This window comes from Balaenoptera physalus (genome assembly GCF_965194825.1).
Source record: "Balaenoptera physalus genome assembly, chromosome: 10".
NCBI lineage: Eukaryota > Metazoa > Chordata > Mammalia > Artiodactyla > Balaenopteridae > Balaenoptera > Balaenoptera physalus.
The window spans coordinates 89169831-89192090 of record NC_138889.1 but is presented as its reverse complement, the minus strand read 5'-3'; the positions used below and the strand labels follow the sequence as shown (position 1 = coordinate 89192090).

General features: G+C 40.4%; 1 protein-coding gene and 1 pseudogene across 3 annotated transcripts in view; one reads left to right on the top strand and one right to left on the bottom strand.

Moving 5' to 3' along the window:
• Positions 1-457: 457 nt before the first annotated feature.
• CAT (catalase) overlaps positions 458-22260 on the bottom strand; it is a 41573-nt gene continuing 19770 nt past the window's right edge. Inside the window, exons 7-13 of one of the 2 annotated variants that reach the window (XM_082410508.1) lie at positions 16845-17036; positions 16229-16381; positions 13368-13506; positions 8343-8473; positions 3052-3159; positions 1465-1548; positions 458-1149 (exon numbers count right to left, since the gene is read on the bottom strand). In XM_082410508.1, the coding sequence (XP_082266634.1) occupies positions 1084-1149; positions 1465-1548; positions 3052-3159; positions 8343-8473; positions 13368-13506; positions 16229-16381; positions 16845-17036 (873 nt within the window). In that variant the 3' untranslated portion in view covers positions 458-1083. The remainder of the gene's footprint in view (positions 1150-1464; positions 1549-3051; positions 3160-8342; positions 8474-13367; positions 13507-16228; positions 16382-16844; positions 17037-22260) is intronic. The other variant, XM_082410509.1, reaches the window with a different exon arrangement.
• On the top strand, positions 17045-22252 carry LOC309636888 (non-histone chromosomal protein HMG-14 pseudogene; annotated as a pseudogene). Its single transcript, XR_014268525.1, has 2 exons — positions 17045-18642; positions 19428-22252. The product of XR_014268525.1 is annotated as a non-histone chromosomal protein HMG-14 pseudogene (transcript).

Here is a 22260-nt window from a genome sequence, read left to right as displayed (position 1 = left end):
GGCCCCTGGCAGTGAGAGGACTGGGTCCTAATCACTGGACCACCAGGGCATTCCCATTAACTAAACTTATTGTGATAATCATTTCATGATGTATGTGAGTCAAATTTATACAGTGCTGTATGCCAGTTATATATCAATAAAACTGGGAAGAAAAAAAGGAAAAAAAATTTTTTAATTAAAACTCATAATTAGATAAAGAAGTGAGCTAATGAACAAGAGATCTAAGCAATTTTCAAAGCTGGGAAATTTGCTGTTTTCCCAATAGAATAAAGTTCTGGTCCCCTGTATCTCAGAGGCTATGTCTAAAGGCTATTGGTTTAAACAAATAACATACTACCCTTGTGAGGTTGATATTTTCAATTATAAGGGTAAGTATCTGATAACAGATGATACTCAGATTCAGAGTCTTGAGACATTCCAAGTTATATATGGAGCCTAAAGAAACCAAATACCAGTCTTCTATTTTTATTTACAGATTATTTTATTGTAAAAAGATAAGCAATTACAGATCAGCCTGTTGCAAAATCAATACTATATTAGCATAAATGTAATTCCAAGTTTTAAAAAATCTGATCAATCCCAAGCAGGAATAAACATTAAGCCATGATGGTACTGAAGTTATTTTCAAAAGACACCAAATTGTGCTTCCTATAAGGAACTTAGAAAAATTTAAATTTCTGAGTGGATTATCTTTATCTTTTTTTCTTATATAATTATAGCCATATTTTTATATAACAGGCCATGAGATGATATGTAAACATATTAATTTCACCAAGATTTTTTCTTATCAAATGAAATCATATTTCTGCTAGAAACTTTCCTTCTAGTCATCTTAAGTAAATAATCAGCTGTCAAAAGCAAATACACGTTTCTTTTAAATGATTGTTAAGCTCTAACAATCATTTACCCCTAGGAAAATAGCATTAAAAGCCATTATTACGTTATTTGCTATAGAAACCTGGATTATCATCTTACAGACATTAACTTGCATTTGCACGTCTAGCGCAGGAGAATCTTCCATCCAGCGATGAGTGGGCACATGTGTCAACATTATGCTTTGCTTCATAGGCGGACGGACGACCCTCACAGATTAGCTTTCTCCCTTGCAGCCAAGTGAGACCCGGGATGTACGTAGGTGTGAATCGTGCTCTGTTTCAAAAGACCAAGACCAGCAGGTTACTTAACTCACTTGGGCAGCAACTCAGTATTTATCTTAGCTTTAATCTGTGCTCAAATGAAAATAAGCATTCAGAATTTGTTCACCTTAGACTGTCTTATACTGCTCAGGGCTAAAACAAGGAGCATGTGCTTTCCAGGTGAGTTCTTTATATCTCAAATGAGATTCTGAACAGCTGCTTAAGAAACGGAATCGCTGTCCCTGAGGAGAATCATTGTAAAAGGAAACCCAGCTATGCCTATCCACGACACACCCCCTCTGCCACAGCCAGGCTGCTCTGGGCTCACCTTAGGTTTCTCAGCGTTGTATTTGTCCAGAAGAGCCTGGATGCGGGCCCCATAGTCAGGATGGACATCGCTGAAGTTCTTAACCTGTAACCAAGTGAAGATAATGTAAACATTAGCCTAGCCCTCACTACGCCAGTCCCCAGAGTCCGCCTCACAGGGTCGACTCCAGAGGGGAGGACGGACGCTTCCACGTGAGGCAGAACCGCACAGCATTTACCAACAGGGAGGAAGGCTTGCGTCCTGGAGGTATACTGGCTGAGCAACCTTGCCTAAGTCACTCATCTGAGCTGCAGCACCCACTCCTCATGAAATCAGTGAGATAATTAAATCTACCTCATACGGTTCATATCCACTCCCCAGAAAAATAAGTGGGATGATTAAATCTACCTCGTAGAGTACCGTGAGAAAAACACGTTATGAGGTGAGCTACATTTACAGCAGGCAAAGAGCTGACCTCGGAGGAACGCAACAAGTTATAGTGATTTGCATGAAGAAACAGGCCCAGACACTGCCTGAATTTAAAGTGAGATGTACAAACACTGGCCCCTGCTGGGCAACTCAGCATACTTCAAGCAGCAATTCCTGACCCTGGGCTGATCCTGAGGTAGGGTATCAAGAACCCACAGGGGGCCTTGCAGCTTCAGCATATGTGAGAGGAGAAGGCCAAGGGTTCAAGCCCAGTTCTCTACTTACAAAGGGTCTTATTCATTCTCATCAGTGAGATGAGAAAAAACCCGCCCCCCTATCTCACAGAGCGACTGTCCGGCTCTCTGCCCCAGACAGCAAGAACTACTAGCGCCCAGGGACTTAAAGGGTTATCTTTCATACACGCCCTGGTGAAACACAGTTATAGAACCGTGCCTGCAGGTAGAGCACCCAGCCTGCTGGTACGTATCTCTGGGCCTTAGAACACATCCCAGACAGCTGCCCCTATGAACAGAGAAGCAGCAACCAAGAGACAAAGAAATAGCTGGGGTTCCTAAATTTACAAGAGGCTAACCCCTGTGGCAGGCCAGGAGACCACAGCGGAGCACACAGCACAACGAGCTACCAACAGAAATACCCTGGCGCCTCAGCTCGAAAGTTCAGCCTGAGTCTTTGGAAGCAGCTCAGTTCTGACGCCAGAAAACGTGCAAGTTTCTAGTTGCTTCTGAAGGAGGGTCAGGCATCATAACATCAAGTAGTCAGGCAGACTTCAAACCACAAAAATGTAATCTGTATTTCTTATCATCTAAAGTCTAAGCAAAACTGTGGCAGAACCCACATTTTGACATTGGATATTACTCTCTTACACAGAACTTGGCTGCAGTCAGATTGAACAGCATAGGAGATCATTCACCCTAAACTCAACTAAATTATTATACACTGGACAAAGAGTAAAGGATCAATGGATATGGCATATATACTGGAAGTAAAACACAGAGAGAAAAGAATCAGAGGTTGATTGGGGATTCATACTAGTTTTTTTAAGTCTGCTTAGCTCAAGTAAAATAGAAATGACACTTCCATGGAAGGGTTTTCTCACACAGCTGCACTCTCTTCTCCTGCCAGCAGGTGTCATCCTTTGGCTTGCAAAGTATCACTCACCGCTTTCTTCTGGATAAAAAGTTGTGCATCTTTCAGATGGCCGGCAATGTTCTCACACAGGCGTTTCCTCTGCTCCTCGTTCAGTACGTTCAAATAGAAGGCCCGCACCTGCTCATTGAAAATAGAGTGCAGGGAATCAAATAACCACTTTATCACCAACAAAACTCACCCAAACACCACTTTTGAAATGAAGATGCAAGATTTCTCACTGGTATAAGAATGAAAAAAGGTTTTAGAATTTAAGAATAATTTAAAATTATAGTTGAAACTGTCACGTGTTGAGTTCCTCACTTTTTATTTTATTTTAAGCAAAACAGGAAGATAATAAATAGCTCATAACTTCTTTTTAATAATGTCCTTTGTAGTCACTGCTTATAAATCTCTTATAAATAGAAGGCAGTGTTGCCTACAATTAAAAATGCCACCACACCTTAATACTGACAAGTGCAGAATATGCAAACTGTCGTTAAATGTAAGCTAAACACAATACAACCTTTGTTCAATTCACCCAGAACCAAAGAGGAGGAAAACACCCTAATTTATTAATTAGGTCTTTAGTTATTCAGAAGCCAAGATTCCTTGGAGAAGACAGATGTCAATAGTGATATTTTGCTTAGATTATTGGTTTAACCTCTAAAATGACTATCAAGAAGTTAAAATAAAAAGTAAGAGCTTAGTATTAAGTAAATGAGTCCTAACAGCCTCTGCTCATTTCTGAAATTAACCATTTCTAAGTTATGGCTATGATTCTATTCTATATTTCTTTCATTCATTCACTGAGCAAATACTTATTTCTCATGTACCTATAACGCACCAGGCACTACTCTATGTACTGTTCTACTAATGTTTATAAAGTCCAAAAATATCCAATTATCCAAAGCAGCAAATTCATAAAATATCAAATATTCATAATTTTTCTGTTATCAAATATCAGAATATAATAATATTTTTTAAAATTTGAGCAAAGTTGAAATATGAGGGACTTCCCTGGTGGCGCAGTGGTTAAGAATCCGCCTGCCAATGCAAGGGACACGGGTTCAAGCCCTGGTCCGGGAAGATCCCACATGCCGCAGAGCAACTAACCCCGTGCACCACAACTACTGAGCCTGCGCTCTAGAGCCCGCAAGCCACAACTACTGAAGCCCGTGAACCACAACTACTGAAGCCCGTGCACCTAGAGCCCGTGCTCCGTAACAAGAGAAGCTACCGCAATGAGAAGGCTGCATACCGCAGCGAAGAGTGGCCCCCACTCACCACAACTAGAGAAATGAGACGGGGTCTTCTCATTGTGGTGGCTTCTCTCATTGCAGAGCACAGGCTCTAGGCGCTTTACCCACTCCAACACTTTTACCACAGACCTTTAAGAGCAGGACCAAGTTCCTCTAAAAGGAAAAGTGACATTTTTACTAGTCTATACAAAGTTAGAGAATGATTTTTTTTCTTCTTAAGTGTAACATGCCTCCAGTAAAGGGTACTAAACATGTGAAGTTCAATGATTTTTCAGTGGACACAAATGTGTCACAACCACCCAGATCAAGACGGAACATCACTCACACCCCAGAAATCCCCCTACCATACCCCCCGGCTCAGTCATTATCCCCTTTCTCCAACTGCCTCCCCAAGGGCAAATTTTTTGACTTCTAATATTATAAACATTTTTTACTTCTCTTTCAAATGTACACAAATGGAATCATACAGTCTATATTCTTGTTCTTTTGCTCAATGTCATGTTTGTAAGGTTCATCTATGGTAATGTTTGTTGGAATACTTCTTTAATTTTCATTGCTGTACACTGTGGGAATATACTACAGTTTATTTATCCAAGCTTTTGTTGATGAACATTGGGTAATATGAATAAACAGTGTTGTACATGTCTTCTGCTGCTCATATGTACACATTTCTATTAAGAATCTATGTAAGAGTGCACTTACTAGGTCAAAAGACACGTACATGTTTAGCTTTAGTGGATATTGACAAACAGTTCTCCAAAACACCTGAACCAATCTACACTCAGGTAAGAGTTAGAGTTGTTTCTCATTCTCGTAATACTTGGTACGGTCTTTTTCAGTCTAGTCATTCTGGTGTGTATGTAGTGGTATCTCTTTTTAGTTTTATTTTGCATATCCCCGATGAATACTGAGATAAACTACCTTTCTGTGTGTTTTCCAGTCATTTGGATATTTTCTTTTGTGAAGTGCCTGTTCAAGTCTTTTGCCCATTTTTCTATTCATTTGTCTGTCATTTTCTTATTGCTCTGTAGGAGTTCTTTACATGTACTGTATATGAGTTGTTTGTTAGTTAGAGGAACTGCAAATATATTTTCCCACTCTGTGGTTTGCCTTCTCAATCTCTAATTGGTTTCTCACAACGAAGAGAAGTTCTTTTGTTCTCTCTTCATGAGTGAGTCTTGATAACATCTACTGCTCTATTCGCCAATTCAGTAATCCTCTCTTCGGCCATGTTTAATCTCCTTTTAAACTCATTTACTAAATGCTTAATTTTAGTTGTTGCATTTTCCAGTTCAGTATGTCCATTCAGTTCTTTTTCTTTTTAATTTAATTTTATTTTATTTTATTGGTCACACTGCACGGCATGCAGGATCTTAGTTCCCCAACCAGGGATGGAACCCATGTCCCCTGAGTGGAAACACGGAGTCTTAACCACTGGACCGCCAGGGAAGTCCCCTCCATTCTTTTTTTACAGATTCAAGTTCTCTTACTAAATTCTCCATGTTGTCAACTGTTTTCTGTTTTCCTGAACATATTATTTGCAGTTATTTCAAAACCTATATCTGACAATTCCACTATCTGGATCTTCAGTAGGTTTGTTTCTATTGCCAGTTGTTTTTTTTTTATCCCCCTCTTGCTTTTCAGATATAAGGTCTTATGTGTTGAGTATGCCTGATAATTTATTATGAATGCTGGGCATTTGCATATGAAAAAATAGAGATAATTTGAGGCTCTATTTTCCTCCAAAGCCTTATGTTTGCTTCTGGAAGATAGTCAGGATAGAGGGAGATCACCTTAATCCAATCTGAGATTGAACTGGTATAAAACTGAGTCTCATTTTTTGTAAAGTCAAGTTGATTTCAGGTTTGCCCTTATTTCTAGGATGGCCCTTCAGGGATCCAACTGAGTGCCTGGGATGTTAACTAGAGGCCCTGTTCCTTAGCAGGCCCTGAACTCCAATTTTTATTCCCTCCAGACCCATGAAAACGCTGTAAACTCTGCTCAGCATCTTGGCCAATACTTACAAAGTAATAAATGCCTCATGAGAAAAGAAGAACAAATATCAAGCTCATATCTCTGTACTTCTTTTCTCTTCAAAATCTTGGCCCCTCAAATTCTTGCTGCTTTTATAGCTCTCCGCAGCCTTTTTGTATTTTATCTAGCTTTGCAATGTTCTCCATGAGAGGATAGGTCTGATGCAAGCTTATCTGTCATAAGCCAGAAGCATAAGTCCAAGTGAATCATTTTTAAGAGTATAAACCTGGATCTTCTTATTTATATTCCATGTGACTCTTACAGTTACAGGATTATGCTATGAAGCTATATAAGCAGTATCATGACTGCTTAAAAACTTGAGTTCTATATAGTGATAAGAAAATCTCTCAAAATAAGAATGATCATATAGTAAATTTTAATGTGTGAGCAACAGCCTCATTATCTAAATTAATTTCTACAGAGGTTGTATTAGCTAGTCTAACATTGGAATAGACTTCAGGTAGGTAAAATTTTATGGGAAGCAGGAATTGTAATATATTGATACTTGGTAACCTACATCACCAAGAATAAGGCAGTTGCAATAAAAGGTTTTCAGGAGACATTTAATTTCATCTAAATATGGTTTATAAGGTACAATAAAGTAATTTCTTTTTTATATACATGTATACACATAAGTGCCTTTCAAATAACGGTATCTTCGCAGTGAATTAATTTATGTGTTTAAGCATATTTTACTGGGAACACACATTTACAAATTGAAAAGCTAGAATAGGCCCCATTCTAATTTAAATACTGTTTAACACCAACTACCCAAGCAGAGATCTAAGACAACTATACTTTTTAACTTTATCCTTTTCTTACGTGTGGTATAAGTTGCACTGGGCACATTAATGAGGTGGCCGCTCTTCAGAGTCAAAGGGCCTCTTCCATGGCATCTACGAAAAGACCAGCCCCCAGGCAGCCACAGGTGATTAGAAAGAGGGTGGGCACTTGACCCCGGGCAGTTAACTAGAGGCTGGCCAAAGGCCAATGATGCAACCCACAGTGAAAACATTAGTCCATTCAATCCAATATCCTCTCTCCAGAATCTGACTGTAGAAGTATTGAGAGAAGGAGTAAAAAAGCGCCAAAAAAAAAAAAAAAAAAGTAATACATGGAGAAAGAAGCCATAAAGAAGAAGAGTTAGGCCATGGTCACAGCAAAACCACAGCAATGTTAAAACACAAGCTATGGGCTTCCCTGGTGGCGCAGTGGTTGAGAATCTGCCTGCCAATGCAGGGGACACAGGTTCGAGTCCTGGTCTGGGAGGATCCCACATGCCGCGGAGCAACTGAGCCCATGAGCCACAGCTGCTGAGCCTGCGCGACTGGAGCCCGTGCTCCGCAACAAGAGAGGCCGTGACAGTGAGAGGCCAGCGCACCGCGATGAAGAGTGGCCCCCGCTTGCTGCAGCTGGAGAGGGCCCTCACACAGAAACGAAGACCCAACACAGCCAAAAATAAATAAATAAATTAATTAATTAATTTTTTTAAAAAAGCACACAAGCTATGAGTCAAAGAGGAGAAAAATAGGGAAGGACATGGTAAGAATGAGTAATTGGTATTGGAGAGCAGCAGCAGACAGATGGAGAGTAGCCGAGTCACATGAATGGGGTGCCCTACAGTGGAAACACCCACACCTTTGCTACTGGGACTCCCAGTGCTATTTTGAATCCAGTTCTAGTCCCTCAAATCTGGACTGTCCTTCTCAGGTTCTTAGATTCAGTTGTATTTAAGCTTTACTTGCCCATTTCTTAGATTTCCACGAGATCACTGCTTCCCCAATGGCTCCCACTTACATCCCGTCAATAAAATTTGGAGGAACTGAAATGAGTCTCCATACCTTGTACTAAAAGGGCATAGTAACACAACTCTTCGACTCCATTTAATACAGGCACTGATTTATGAATAGAGATGTTGTCCCTGAATTCAATGTAAGACATATTAGACACTTTAAAATGGGGAATATATGCAGACATTGACAAGGAGAATAAGCAAGCAACTCGCACAGCAGACAAAGGAGCCATTACCTGAGTGACATTATCATCGCTGGCACTGTTGAAGCGCTGCACATCCCCAGAACAGTGGGTCCTATGTTCCAGGGCAGAAGGCTGCTGCTCCGGAGCCCCAAAGCTGTTGGGGTAATAATTTGGAGCTCCACCTTTAACAGAAAACCACACAGATTCACTTGGGGAGATGAGAAATGAAGGAAGTCTACAAACAGTCAACAAAATAAGAAATCAATTCAAGTGACAATTATATTTATACATACGTGTATACACACACATATACATGCCATGCACATATGATTTTTAACACCCCATATTTAGCTACAGGCAGTACTTGGATTCTTAGAGACTATGCCATCCGCCAAACGCTTGCGTGGCTGTCTCACTCTGCGTTTTAATGAAGAGATCTCAAATTCCCTTTGAACACTTCAGACGGCCTCATCTCTACAATCTCCTGATGCCTTCCGGTACGAATATGTTTATATGAGCTTGGTTTGGCCCCCACAGAAGATGAGACTCAAAGACATATTTCAGATTGGAGGGTTTCATTAGGGCTTGGGCTCAGTTCAAAAACAGAATCACAGAATTCTTGGGAGCAACTCCAAGTTCTAGCTCTGCTCCAGCTCTGCTCCTTCAATCGCCAGACAAATGAACCAAGCCCTGAGATGCTCACTGAGTGCTGCAGGGTGATGTGGTGGTCAGTGGTGGATCCGGGATCTGGGATTTTTGTCTTCTCCATTCCAGCACATACTACATTCCTATCACAGGATTCTACTTCACTATTTATTTCTTAATGGTGTTTTAAGATTCTCGGGATATCTATCCTTCCTATTGACCAAGACTTTATTCAGTTCTAGTTTCACTTTCACTTCTCTCTACAGATAAAATTTTAACATATTTTTCTAAAATTTGATATTTCTAGTATGTCAGCACTCATTCATCTGGACTTAGGAAAAATAATGACAAATGCGATCAAAACATTTATTAAGATTTCTGGAATATACCATGTTCTTGGATTGGAAGAATCAACATTGTGAAAATGACTCTACTACCCAAAGCAATCTACAGATTCAATGCAATCCCTATCAAACTACCACTGGCATTTTCCACAGAACTAGAACAAAAAATTTCACAATTTGTATGGAAACACAAAAGACCCCGAATAGACAAAGCAATCTTGAGAACGAAAAATGGAGCTGGAGGAATCAGGCTCCCTGACTTCAGACTATATTACAAAGCTACAGTAATCAAGACAGTTTGGTACTGGCACAAAAACAGAAATATAGATCAATGGAACAGGATAGAAAGCCCATAGATAAACCCACGCACATATGGTCACCTTATCTTTGATAAAGGAGGCAAGCATATACAGTGGAGAAAAGACAACCTCTTCAATAAGTGGTGCTGGGAAAATTGGACAGATACATGTAAAAGTATGAAATTAGAACACTCCCTGACACCATACACAAAAATAGACTCAAAATGGATTAAAGACCTAAGTGTAAGGCCAGACACTATCAAACTCTTAGAGGAAAACATAGGCAGAACACTCTATGACATAAATCACAGCAAGATTCTTTTTGACCCAGCTCCTAGAGAAATGGAAATAAAAACACAAATAAACAAATGGGACCTAATGAAACTTAAAAGCTTTTGCACAGCAAAGGAAACCATAAACAAGACCAAAAGACAACCCTCAGAATGGGAGAAAATATTTGCAAACTAAGCAACTGACAAAGGATTAATCTCCAAGATTTATAAGCAGCTCATGCAGCTCAATAACAAAAAAACGAACAACCCAATCCAAAAATGGGCAGAAGACCTAAATAGGCATTTCTCCAAAGAAGATATACAGATTGCCAACAGACACATGAAAGAATGCTCAACATCATTAATCATTAGAGAAATGCAAATCAAAACTACAATGAGATATCATCTCACACCGGTCAGAATGGCCATCATCAAAAAATCTAGAAACAATAAATGCTGGAGAGGGTGTGGAGGAAAGGGAACACTCTTGCACTGTTGGTGGGAATGTAAATTGATACAGCCACTATGGAGAACAGTATGGAGGTTCCTTAAAAAACTACAGATAGAACTACCATATGACCCAGCAATCCCACTACTGGGCATATACCCTGAGAAAACCATAGTTCAAAAAGAGTCATGTACCAAAATGTTCATTGCAGCTCTATTTACAATAGCCAGGACATGGAAGCAACCTAAGTGTCCATCATCGGATGAATGGATAAAGAAGTTGTGGCACATATATACAATGGAATATTACTCAGCCATAAAAAGAAACGAAATGGAGGTATTTGTAATGAGGTGGATGGAGTTAGAGTCTGTCATACAGAGTGAAGTAAGTCAGAAAGAGAAAAACAAATACAGTATGCTAACACATATATATGGAATCTAAGGAAAAAAAAAAAAGGCCATGAAGAACCTAGTGGCAAGACGGGAATAAAGACACAGACCTACTAGAGAATGGACTTGAGGATATGGGGAGGGGGAGGGGTGAGATGTGACAGGGTGAGAGAGTGTCATGGACATATATACACTACCAAATGCAAAATAGATAGCTAGTGGGAAGCAGCCGCATAGCACAGGGAGATCAACTCGGTGCTTTGTGACCACCTAGAGGGGTGGGATGGGGAGGGTGGGAGGGAGGGAGATGCAAGAGGGAAGAGATATGGGAACATATGTATATGTATAACTGATTCACTTTGTTATAAAGCAGAAACTAACACACCATTGTAAAGCAATTATACTTCAATAAAGAGGTTTAAAAAAAAAAAAGATTTCTGGAATAAGTTATGAGGCTTTTTTTCTCCTTTTGGCATGTTCATTTTCCCAACTATACTCTGCTTCGGCTGATGTTAGCAGAAGCTTGCATTATCTGAGTACGTGCTTCCTAAACAGAAAGGATGGCCTGGAAGCAGAGTAAGTGGTTTGAACAACCAGTCGGGATTAGAATTTTACCCAGCTCACTGCCAGAATAGATTATTCTGGGCGGATAAGCAGGAGATGCCTGTACATCACATTGACGAAAGAGCCAAATGCATGTAGGAAGAGAGGGGGCGCCCTACTACCATGGAGCCCAGGTATCAACCTAAGAAATCCATTCCAGCTCAGCCACGTCCATGTGAAAAGCAAAGTGCTCCAATAACGAGCCATCACAGTGGTTTTCTGCACTAAGCATTGGCTCTTTGAAATGTGCCAATTGAGTCATTTTAAAATTTGATTTCCAAATTATCTCTACCTTTACTCAAAGTCGCAGCTGTCTTCAAGTCATTGACTACTGGGAACAATTAAGCTCCTTCATCAAACTGCAAGGGCGCAGCCCAAATGTTCTACTTTTAAAATGAGGCAAAAGGTGTGTCAAAGTAGTTTTTTTCATACGTATGCCACTATAACAGTAAACAAAAATGGTAAACACAAAGCATTTACTTATTAATGACGTTCCAAAATATACATGAACTGCTCTGATACAGCCAGTCTCAATAATGAAAGGACCGAGGGAGATTAATGAAAAAAAACCACTTTAGAATAAAAACGCAGAAGACAGACACAGAAGTATCAGTTAGTTTGGGCAATAACACGCTCCGTACCTTTGTAAACCTCAAAGAGCAGAAATATGGCAACCACCCAGTACAATCATTCAGTGAGCATGTAAACTTGTTAAATACTTAGAAAAGGCTTAATGATAATGGTAACAAAATGCAAGGCACAAAATTATATGTACAAACTAATCGTAAATGTATAACAAGTATTCACAGAAAAGACTGGAAAGAAATACAGCAAAATGCAACAGTTCTGGCCTTTGGATATTGTGACTATATGTGGGTTCTTCTTCTTTCTTCTCTTCTTTCCCTTATATTTTCCCAATTTCCTTTAAGGTACATGTATTATTTTTAGCATAGAAAAATAAACTTTGTTTGAATATAGACATGTATGGCTATAAATATAAATCATCAGTAAAATTTCTGAAGGGATCACATGTCCTAAACAGGAAAATAAAAAAAGAAAACTAAGATCTATATTAAACTGTTGCATATTAAAAGGGAAAAAACATTAATCACACATTCTCTAATTAGAATAAGTAATCAGAAGAGGCTGTTGGAACATGGCAGCAAAAAGAGTAGCTCAAAGAAAAAAAAAAAATCATAAATTTGGTAAATGAGCTCCAAAAACCAAAATGCAGTGGAGTCTCATCTCACCAGCTTACCTGAATCAACAAAAGACGGAGGAGAATCCCTTGATTTACCCCGTCTCCCCTATTCTAACCTCCCTCGCCCACCACGTTCCTCCACGGCCCAAGCAAAAGGCGAGGAGAAACAAAAGGCATGAACTCTTGGTTTCTGCATTTCCAAGAGGCTAAGTCCTGGTGACTTAAGAGTGATTTCAGGAATCGTCCACTTTGTGAAGAGTCTTTAAAACCTGCTCCCGAGAGAGTGGCATGGACATATATACACTACCAAAAGTAAAATAGATAGCTAGTGGGAAGCAGCCGCATAGCACAGGGAGATCAGCTTGGTGCTTTGTGACCACCTAGAGGGGTGGGATAGAGAGGGTGGGAGGGAGGGAGACGCAAGAGGGAAGAGATATGGGAGCATATGTATATGTATAACTGATTCACTTTGTTATAAAGCAGAAACTAACACACCATTGTAAAGCAATTATACTCCAATAAAGATGTTAAAAAAAAAAAAACAAACCTGCTCCCTAAGTTGGATGATACCCTACAACAGCCAGTGTGGAAAAACCTTTCTCCCTGCCTTTCACAGTCAGATGGACAGCAAGTAAAATCTGAGGTGGGAACTCTCAATAAAATATATAAAATAGATGAAAACATGGAGAGTCCTCAGGCAGTTTAAACCTTCATTGCTGGGCAACAAATAGGTGGTTGGCAGGAGCGGCTGCGGAGCCTCCACAGAGCAGCAGGTGCCCGGGGCAGCCTGACGACCCCTGGGCTGGCGGGGCCTCCTGCGCCCTGCCCAGCAGTGCCCTCCGCACCCACGGGGTGAGCCATGGCCCCAGGCCTACCCTGATTGTCCAGCACGCACATGGGGCCGTCACGTTGATAGCTGGCCACTCGAGCTCGGAAGGGACAGTTCACAGGTATCTGAAGATAGTTGGGTCCCAGGCGGTGGCGGTGAGTGTCGGGATAGGCAAAAAGGCGGCCCTGCAGTTATAAATGAAACAGACGTTGACGGTGTGCAGTAACATACGAGAGAGAGGCCCATGAACTTCACTGTGAAGTTTCAAGCACAAAGCATCACAAAGCCCTGCCTGTCCCCCCAGTAAAGAGCAAAGTCTCTTCTTTCTCATGAAATGAGTTCTCCCTAACTGAACGGTCCTTAGTCTTCCACCCCTTGGGGCCAAACAGCCACAAATCTTCACATCTGTTCTAGGTCATAACTCCTTTTTTCCTCAAGTAACAAGTTAGTGCCCAGGCTTGAATTATTTCCTATTCCCAAGGACACATTACATTGTGAAATAAATTTGCTAGAACCCAACTAACTGGAATCATGAACTAATTCCACTCCTCCCCACTCTCTCACTCTAGGGGTGGGGTCAACCATTTGCTCTTAACAAAAAGAAGATTTCTACAAAACCAACTGTACGGGAAATTATTCCAAAAAAGCACCTCCCATGTTGCATTCTGGTTTATGTCAGATACACTTTGAGCTCTGAGGCTATCTAGATATAAACAAAATACTACACAAAGAAAGCCACAGTGCAAAACGATGCCACAAGGTCCTGAATCAAAGATCAAATTACATATTTACCAAGGCAGGAGGTTTTGCCTCACACATATTTACCAACGCAGGAGGTTTTGTAATTTCTTTCAGTTACTGTTGAAACAAAAAGCTTTATGATTAACTCCGCGTCAATCTTAGTATCCAATTATTTAAATATTCCCATTATTCAAAGCCCTACTACATAAGCAGAGAGAGTAGTAGTAGTTTTCTTTCATTGCCTTCATTATTGGCCTTGAATCTGAACGAGTATTCTTATGTCCCTAATTCTATGGGCCAAAATACAAACCAAGTTGAACAGGACAACTGATGTGATTATCTTGTACCAAATCACTGAGGCCAACGTGCTCAATCCAGTCTCGCCATTCTGTCGATAATTTGCTCTGGGCTGAGCGACCCTGCCTCCCATAATCATTTCAGATAGCCCCTAAGGTAATATTCAGATGACTGGTCATGCAGCCGTGCCCAAGACCACCTACACTTTGGAAGCTGGTTGCCTCCTTTTACCCAGAACAGACTAAGTTGTGCTCTAACTTCACCAACAGGACAGAAGATACAGTTGAGCCAAGAGCAGCTCCTGGATATAGCCTCATCATGTAATTTTGGTCTTGTGTCACCTTAGGTTTATAAAGCATCACTACCCCATCTGCAGGTGGAGACCTTCAAAGTTAAGGCTGCGAAATGGGCACAGCAAGGCCATACCCTGACCCCAACTTGAATGGAGGCCTTACCCAAGGCCCTGTGCCCAAGCTCCTTGCTGGGCCGGGGTGAGAAAGCAGAGCAAAGCTCTCCCACTCAATCAGTCAGGCCAACTTCTCCTCTCCCAGTAAACTGCAGAGTGTGGGAGTGAAGAAAGGCTGCACCTGCATCACCAGGTACTTAGGGGACAGTCTCTGTGACTTGCGTTATACTACTGCCTGCTTTTCACCATGGTCTGGCTTACACTTTGGATCCCAAAGTTTTAAAAGTTAATAATCTGACCTTGTTGAAAGGCAACTGAGAACACTGGTCGTTACTGTACAACTACTCTCATCAGGGTAATTTTCCAAGCCCTCCAAACCGGCTCTCCACTTCCAATCCCTCCTCCAACGAAATCCTACATGTTCCTGCCGAAAGACTCCTCCTAAGGTCCCATGCAGATTCTATTACATACCTACTCAAAAAATCTTGGACAATTCCTCACTGGTCACCAAATGGCTAAATAAGTACAACAGTCCTACCCTACTGTATGGCCTCCTATTTTAGCAGCCAGGACAGTCTATCAATAGGTATTCAATTTATAACTAAAAACTAATATAAACTTACTTTCTATAAAAGGTTCAAATGTTCCCAATGTCAAAGCAAAAAGTTATTATTTAAAAAACAAAGGAAACTTAGCTTGCCTTCATGGAGAGTGACACCTGAACTGGAATCAGACACTTACATAAGAAGCAGCTGTCAGTCACTGTGGTCTGATCTAGGGTATAAACTTTAAACTTTGTATCATGGTCATGGTCCAAGAACATGAAAGATTGATTTACTCAATAATTATTAAGCCAGTTATTTTCCTATTAATTTCTGATCCAAATAAGAGTTTTTCTCTCTTTGTACTCTTGAAAAAGCATACTGGTTAACTGGTGAAAAAATACTGAATGCCTAGGAACATTACCAAAACAAATGGTTAAATTAACCCACTGCCTTTAATCAATGGAAACATAAATTGAGTTTGTAAAAATCATCTCTGGGTCTCTTTCTCCATGTGGCAAAATTCAAGCATCACCATAGAAGAGGAAATGAATAAAGTTATGCTGACCAAGTGTTATAATCAATTAGTGATATTCCTCCAGCCCATTGATTACGGATTGAAAAAGAATATTTTACCCCACAAATACCTAAGGTATTTCTACTATAACTTCTTTTAAATTAAGGGCCTAAATGTCAAAGTCTTACCATATTGAGGGACCTACAGTGAAATTTGTTTTACACTGTAATGCTCATTTAAGGATGTTTCAGTCAGTCCCACAGGAACTAAGGACCCAGACAAAAGTTTAAGTGATGTTCTAGTTAATTCTTCATATAAAGGTCATGCCAAATTACACTCTGTGTGCGCACGTGTGCATGTGTGCACACATTCCTGCCTCAGAACTCTCAATCCACCAGGTTTACCTGAAGCATTTTGTCAGGGCTGGGCTCAATGCCGGGCGGCATGTTGCTTGGGTCAAAAGCCAACTGTTCAACCTCAGCAAAGTAATTAACTGGATTCCGGTTTAAGACCAGTTTACCAACTGGGATAAGAGGGTAGTCATTGTGAGGCCAAACCTAAAAATAATGCCATATTCACAATTACCAGACAACCAACAGAAGGAAATTAAAGTACACATAAAAATATCAGCTTTCAAATACAATGAAGCCAATGATGATAAGTGAAAATAACATTTTTGAATCCAATAAAATGATAAGAACTTAAGGTGAGTGCATTGGTTGAATCTTTCACAACAGTAAACAGTAAACATTGAGTCTTTCCCTGGGCAAAAGTACATCAGCTCATCAAAATTTGTTCCCTGCTTATAACAATATATCAGGCCACCCAGATGAAATTAGTAAACTCATCAAACAGGAACTGGAAGGGGAATGCTGGTGAGCTCTCATTCACAGGCTAGGAAACTCTTAAGTGGTTACCACTGTGTTTTGTATACAACTTATGAAGGCTTGACTACAATTTTTTTTAATTAGTTGCAAAAACACTTAAAAAAGAAAACAGTTTAGTTGTTAACTGACTCACCTTGGTAATATCAAATGGATTAAATGGGAAAGTTTCTGCCTGGTTAAATGTCATGACCTGGATGTAAAAAGTCCAGGAGGGGTAGTTGCCAGTGGCAATGGCATTAAAAAGATCCCGGAGGCCATAGTCAGGATCTTCATGGGCAAGTCTTGCTGCATCTTCAACAGAAAGGTTTTTGATGCCCTGGTCAGTCTACAGAATGAAAGAAAGAAGCTCAAACTGAAACTTATTGGCAAAGTTATCGAACTTTAATCAATAATTCATTGAAGGATTATGAGTAACACTAACAAAAGACTGGATTTTCCTTCTAACAGTAATCCTACTGTTCAAATCTGATACAAGTATGAATTTATCAGTAAGAAACTCTACTTGATTATCCTTATTCTTTTCAATGTTCAGGGAATCTGTCTACACATTTTATATTTAAAATTAGTCTTTCTTTCCCTTTATGTATTCTATATTATTTGAATTTTTAAAATTGTTGACACATAGTTTATTTTCAATTTTTCACTCATAGAGAATGCTACATTACTGTCTTCAGACAAGCTAAAACAATTTTTGCTATAAAATATACATAACATCAAATTTATCTTTTAACCATTTTAAAGTGTCCAATTCAGTGGATTTCTTTGAGGACATATCTTAAAATGGAATTGTTGGGTCATATGGTAATTCTATGTTTAAATTCTTGAGGAATTTCAAAACTGTTTTCCGGAGTGGGTATTATTTGAATTTTTATACTCATGCTATTTTCAGATCAGAAAAAAAAATCAAAATATAATTTTCTTTTTTTTTTTTGGCTCTGTTGGGTCTTCGTTGCTGCACACAGGCTTTCTCTAGTTGCATCAAGCAGGGGCTACTCTTTGTTGCGGTGCGCAGGCTTCTCGCTGCGGTGGCTTCTCTTGTTGCGGAGCGTAGGCTTTAGGTGCCCGGGCTTCAGTAGTTGCAACACGTGGGCTCAGTAGTTGTGGCTCAAAGGCTCTAGGGCACGTGGGCTTCAATAGTTGTGGCACGTGGGCTCAGTAGTTGTGGCGTGTGGGCTCTAATGCACAGGCTCAGTAGTTGTGGCTCATGGGCTCTAGAGCACGGGCTCTAGAGCACAGGCTCAGTAGTTGTGGCGCACGGGCTTAGTTGCTCTGCGGCATGTGGGATCTTCCCGGACCAGGGATCGAACCCGTGTCCCCTGCACTGGCAGGCGGATTCTTAACCACTGCGCCACCAGGGAAGTCCAAAATATATTTTAAAAATAAGCAAATGATTAATGAAATTAAAGGACTTCCCCTTTTTTTTTGCATGAAGTAATTTTTTAAATTCCCTGTTTTATAATAGCTCAAGTCAGTTACTGAGATTGTGCTGAGCTAGTATCCCTCCACCCCAACTGTCTTTCTTTTTCTTTTTTTTAAGAAATCACAGAATCACAGTTTATAGAGCTGAAAAGAATTTCAGTACAGCCACTCTAAAGCAGTTCTCTGACTATGAGCAACCAAAATTAGTATTCTGACTTTCTAAACAAGCCATTAAGACCCAAAGAAGTTAAGTCACTTTCACAAGTGCTCCTATTATCATCCCATCCTGCTCTTCAATAGAGTTCCCACCGGTGTCTTATTCTGAAAGATCCCCAACAAGTCAGGCACCATGGAAATATTTCTTTAGCAAGTCAACTCTGGAAGTCTGGTCTATTTCTACCACAGCAATCCCAACTCTCTCTAGCCAGTGGGAAGGTTTAAACTCTTCTTACTATTAGATCTTCAGGATTAGAAAATGGAAGTCACCATCTGCAGATCACCCAGCTAATACGGTAAATTGTGCAATAATATTTCAATACCTTTCTGATTTTAACTGAATCCCCTGGGTTTAGAAAAGAATAATCTTAGGTCAGAATAATCCAGATTGATGAATCTACGTAGATCTCATGCTACCTCAGAGCCCTCTGCTGAACAGACCCATAAGCAATCCAATCTTTCCAGGACCATTGACAGCTGGGACTATTACCCAATTTTACTGTGACAGAACTGGAGCTCAGAGAACTTTAAATAATATGCCAAGTCACAGTTATCTAGAAGAGGGAAGATTTGAGTTCAGACTGTTCTAACTACAAAGCCACAACATGCTAGCTGTCTGAGATACAATCATTTAGTTCTGCTCTAAGTGACACTATGCTGCTGCTTTTGGCAATTACAAGCCAAAGGGTCAACTGTTTCCTGCAACTGTTCCTTGCCAAAGATTATAGATCCAAGTCATAAGTATAAAGACGGGTGACAGTTTTCCTGTCCGATATACCCACATAAGTTGTTCAGATAACAATTAAAACAGGACAGAAGAAAATAGGTCTTTGGGATATCATTAAGAGGGAGCCTATATTTGTCATGAGTCCACTTCTGTCTCTGCTTATTTTAGCAGAAGTATTTGGAAACAAGTTCTTAGGCAACCAGAGGACTTTTAATAATCTTCTAGAGTTCTTTGGCAATATTACTTATTCTAACCAATGCCAAGATCATACTAAGAGAACCCTTTAAAACACCTCAGTTAATTAAAAGATTCTCAAAAACTTCCCCAAAAGTAACTGATCTGATCTGATTGTAGGAAAGCACATGAAAAAAACAGAAACTTGGGGCGGGAGGAAAGCAGCGGCCAAGCAGCCCAGCACACCCCTCCAACCCCCCACTGCCGCCATGATGCCCAAGAGGAAGGTCAGCTCTGCAGAGGCGTCGGGGAGTGAGGAGCCCAAGAGGAGATCTGCAAGGTTGTCAGCTAAACCCGCTCCTGCAAAAGTGGAAATGAAGCCCAAAAAGCCAGGAGGAAAGGATACATCTTCAGACAAAAAGTGAAGAGGGAAAGGAAGCAAAAGGGAAGCAAAGGGAAAACAGGCCAAAGTGGCTAACCAAGAGACTAAAGATGATTTACCTGCAGAAAACGGAGAAACTAAAAACGAGGAGAGCCCAGCCTCTGATGAAGCAGGAGAGAAAGAAGCCAAGTCTGATTAATATCACACACCCGGTCCTATCAGTGGTCCCTGTTTCCCTTCTTGTACAACCAGAAGAATATTTTTATCAACTATTTTGTAAATCCAAGTTTCTTAGTAGCTCTAGAAACAGTTTTAAGAAGGAGGAAATCCCACCTCATCCCATTTTTTAAGTGTAAATGCTTTTTTTTAAGAGGTGAAATCATTTGCTGGTTGTTTACTTTTTGGTACAACCAGAAAATAGTGGGATATTGAATATGGGAGGCTTTGATTGTCTCGGGTGTCAGCTTAACATTCCATAAATGGGGATAGCTTTTATATCCTATAATACAAAGCATACTAAATGGCAATTTGGAGTCAGTTGTGTATTTAATGTCTTGAACACTTTAAATTACGTCTCTTCCCATGTTGTTTTTGGTAGAATTGTTTCCTAAAGCAAACCACTCCTTGATCTTGGCTCTCCTGGTCAGAATTTTATGTACTCTGTAACATCTTTGGTCGTGGTAATCAAGTTTTCCTAGTAACTTTGTTAACATGCTATGAACAATTGAAAATTCAAGTACGTAGTGTATATATGATATTAAATTCTGACTTAGTGGGACTTACGATGTAACAGCATATCAACATTGGAAGATATTGGTACTTGAAATTCCGTTAAGGAAAATTTGCCTCCAAATTTTAAGCTGGAAAGTCACTGAAATAAGTGACTCTGTGTAGCTGTGATTTTGTTTAGAAAAGAATCACAACTACATGATTTTTTACATTTTTTTGTACATATGTTAAGAACTGTGTACAAATTGAAATGTCTGTGTACTGATCCTCAAAACAACCAATAAAATCTCAATTATGAAAGAAAAAAAACAGAATTTTTGTTTTCTGACATTTGTAACTGATTTTTCTATGTGCCTTGTTCATAATATATCCTCAATAAATCCTTAAAAATGGATGGATGGTACTTCCCCTGGTGGCACAGTGGTTAAGAATCCGCCTGCCAATGCAGGGGACACAGGTTCTATCCCTGGTCCAGGAAGATCCCACATGCCGTGGAGCAACTAAGCCTTTGTGCCACAACTACTGAGCCTGCGCTCTAGAGCCCATGAGCCACAGCTACTGAGCCCATGTGCCACAACTACTGAAGCCCGCGTGCCTAGAGCCCGTGTTCCACAACAAGATGAGAAGCCCACGCACCGCAACGAAGAGTAGCCCCCGCTCGTCGCAACTAGAGAAAGCACGCGCAGCAATGAAGACCCAACGCAGCCAAAAATAAAATAAATTAGAAAAAAAATTTATATAAAAAAAATAAAGTTCTTTTTAAAAAAAAATGGATGGATGAATTAAAAAGTTGGGAGAAATGTTTTTGGAAAGATAGCATCAGATGTTGAAAATGAGAGTGAGATTGGTATTACAGATAGAAATGCCCCAATTCTGTCTTAATCCCCTCCTGGACTCCAAAACTATATATGCTCAGAACAATGTACTCAGGGCTAGGAAAGGCAAAGCAATATAACACTTTACTGTTTGCTAACACTTGAGTCTAAACTCCAACAAAGAACTCTAGGCTAAACCAGGTAGGAATTTCCTTTTACCTAGCTTGGAGACCTGTATTATCTCTCTTTTTTTTTTTTTAAATAAATTTATTTATTTATTTAATTTATTTATTTTTGGCTGCCTTGGGTCTTCGTTGCTGTGCACGGGCTTTCTCTAGTTGCGGTGAGCGGGGGCTACTCTTCGTTGGGGCACGCAGGCTTCTAATTGTCATGGCTTCTCTTGTTGCAGAGCATGGGCTCTAGGCGTGCAGGCTTCAGTAGTTGTGGCACGTGGGCTCAGTAGTTGTGGCGCACGGGCTTAGTTGTGGCTTGTGGGCTCTAGAGCTCAGGCTCAGTAGTGGTGGCGCACGGGCTTAGTTGCTCTGTGGGATGCATGTGGGATCTTCCCGGACCTGGGCTCGAACCCGTGTCCCCTGCATTGGCAGGCGGATTCTTAACCACTGCACCACCAGGGAAGCCCTATCTCTTTACCTTTGATCTAAAACCTTAGATCTTCCTTCTCCAGAGAGAAAATAATATAAATGTGCACCTGCCAGCACCAGAAATATTAAACCAGAGAGCAAGCACAAAATGAGCATTTTCCCAAATATTTATGGCAGAGCTCCCAGGGTCCAGAAGAAGAAAGCTTGATTGCTGATAGTAGCTGGGTGCTATTACCCTCCAGCCACATGAAGAGACCAAAGAGACACTACACATAGTTCTTCTAATTGGGCAGCGTGAGTCTATTCACTCAAGCTGTGGTCAACAGAATAGTCATGGTCCTACTCAACCAGATCAATACTTGTCATCCTTGAGGGGAGAGGTAAGGCTAACGTGGGGGAGGCCTTGATTCTTGCCCAATCCTCAGAAGAAGTAAGGATACGTGGGTGGTGGGAGCATTTGACCGCACTGCCCAAAGGCAACATGT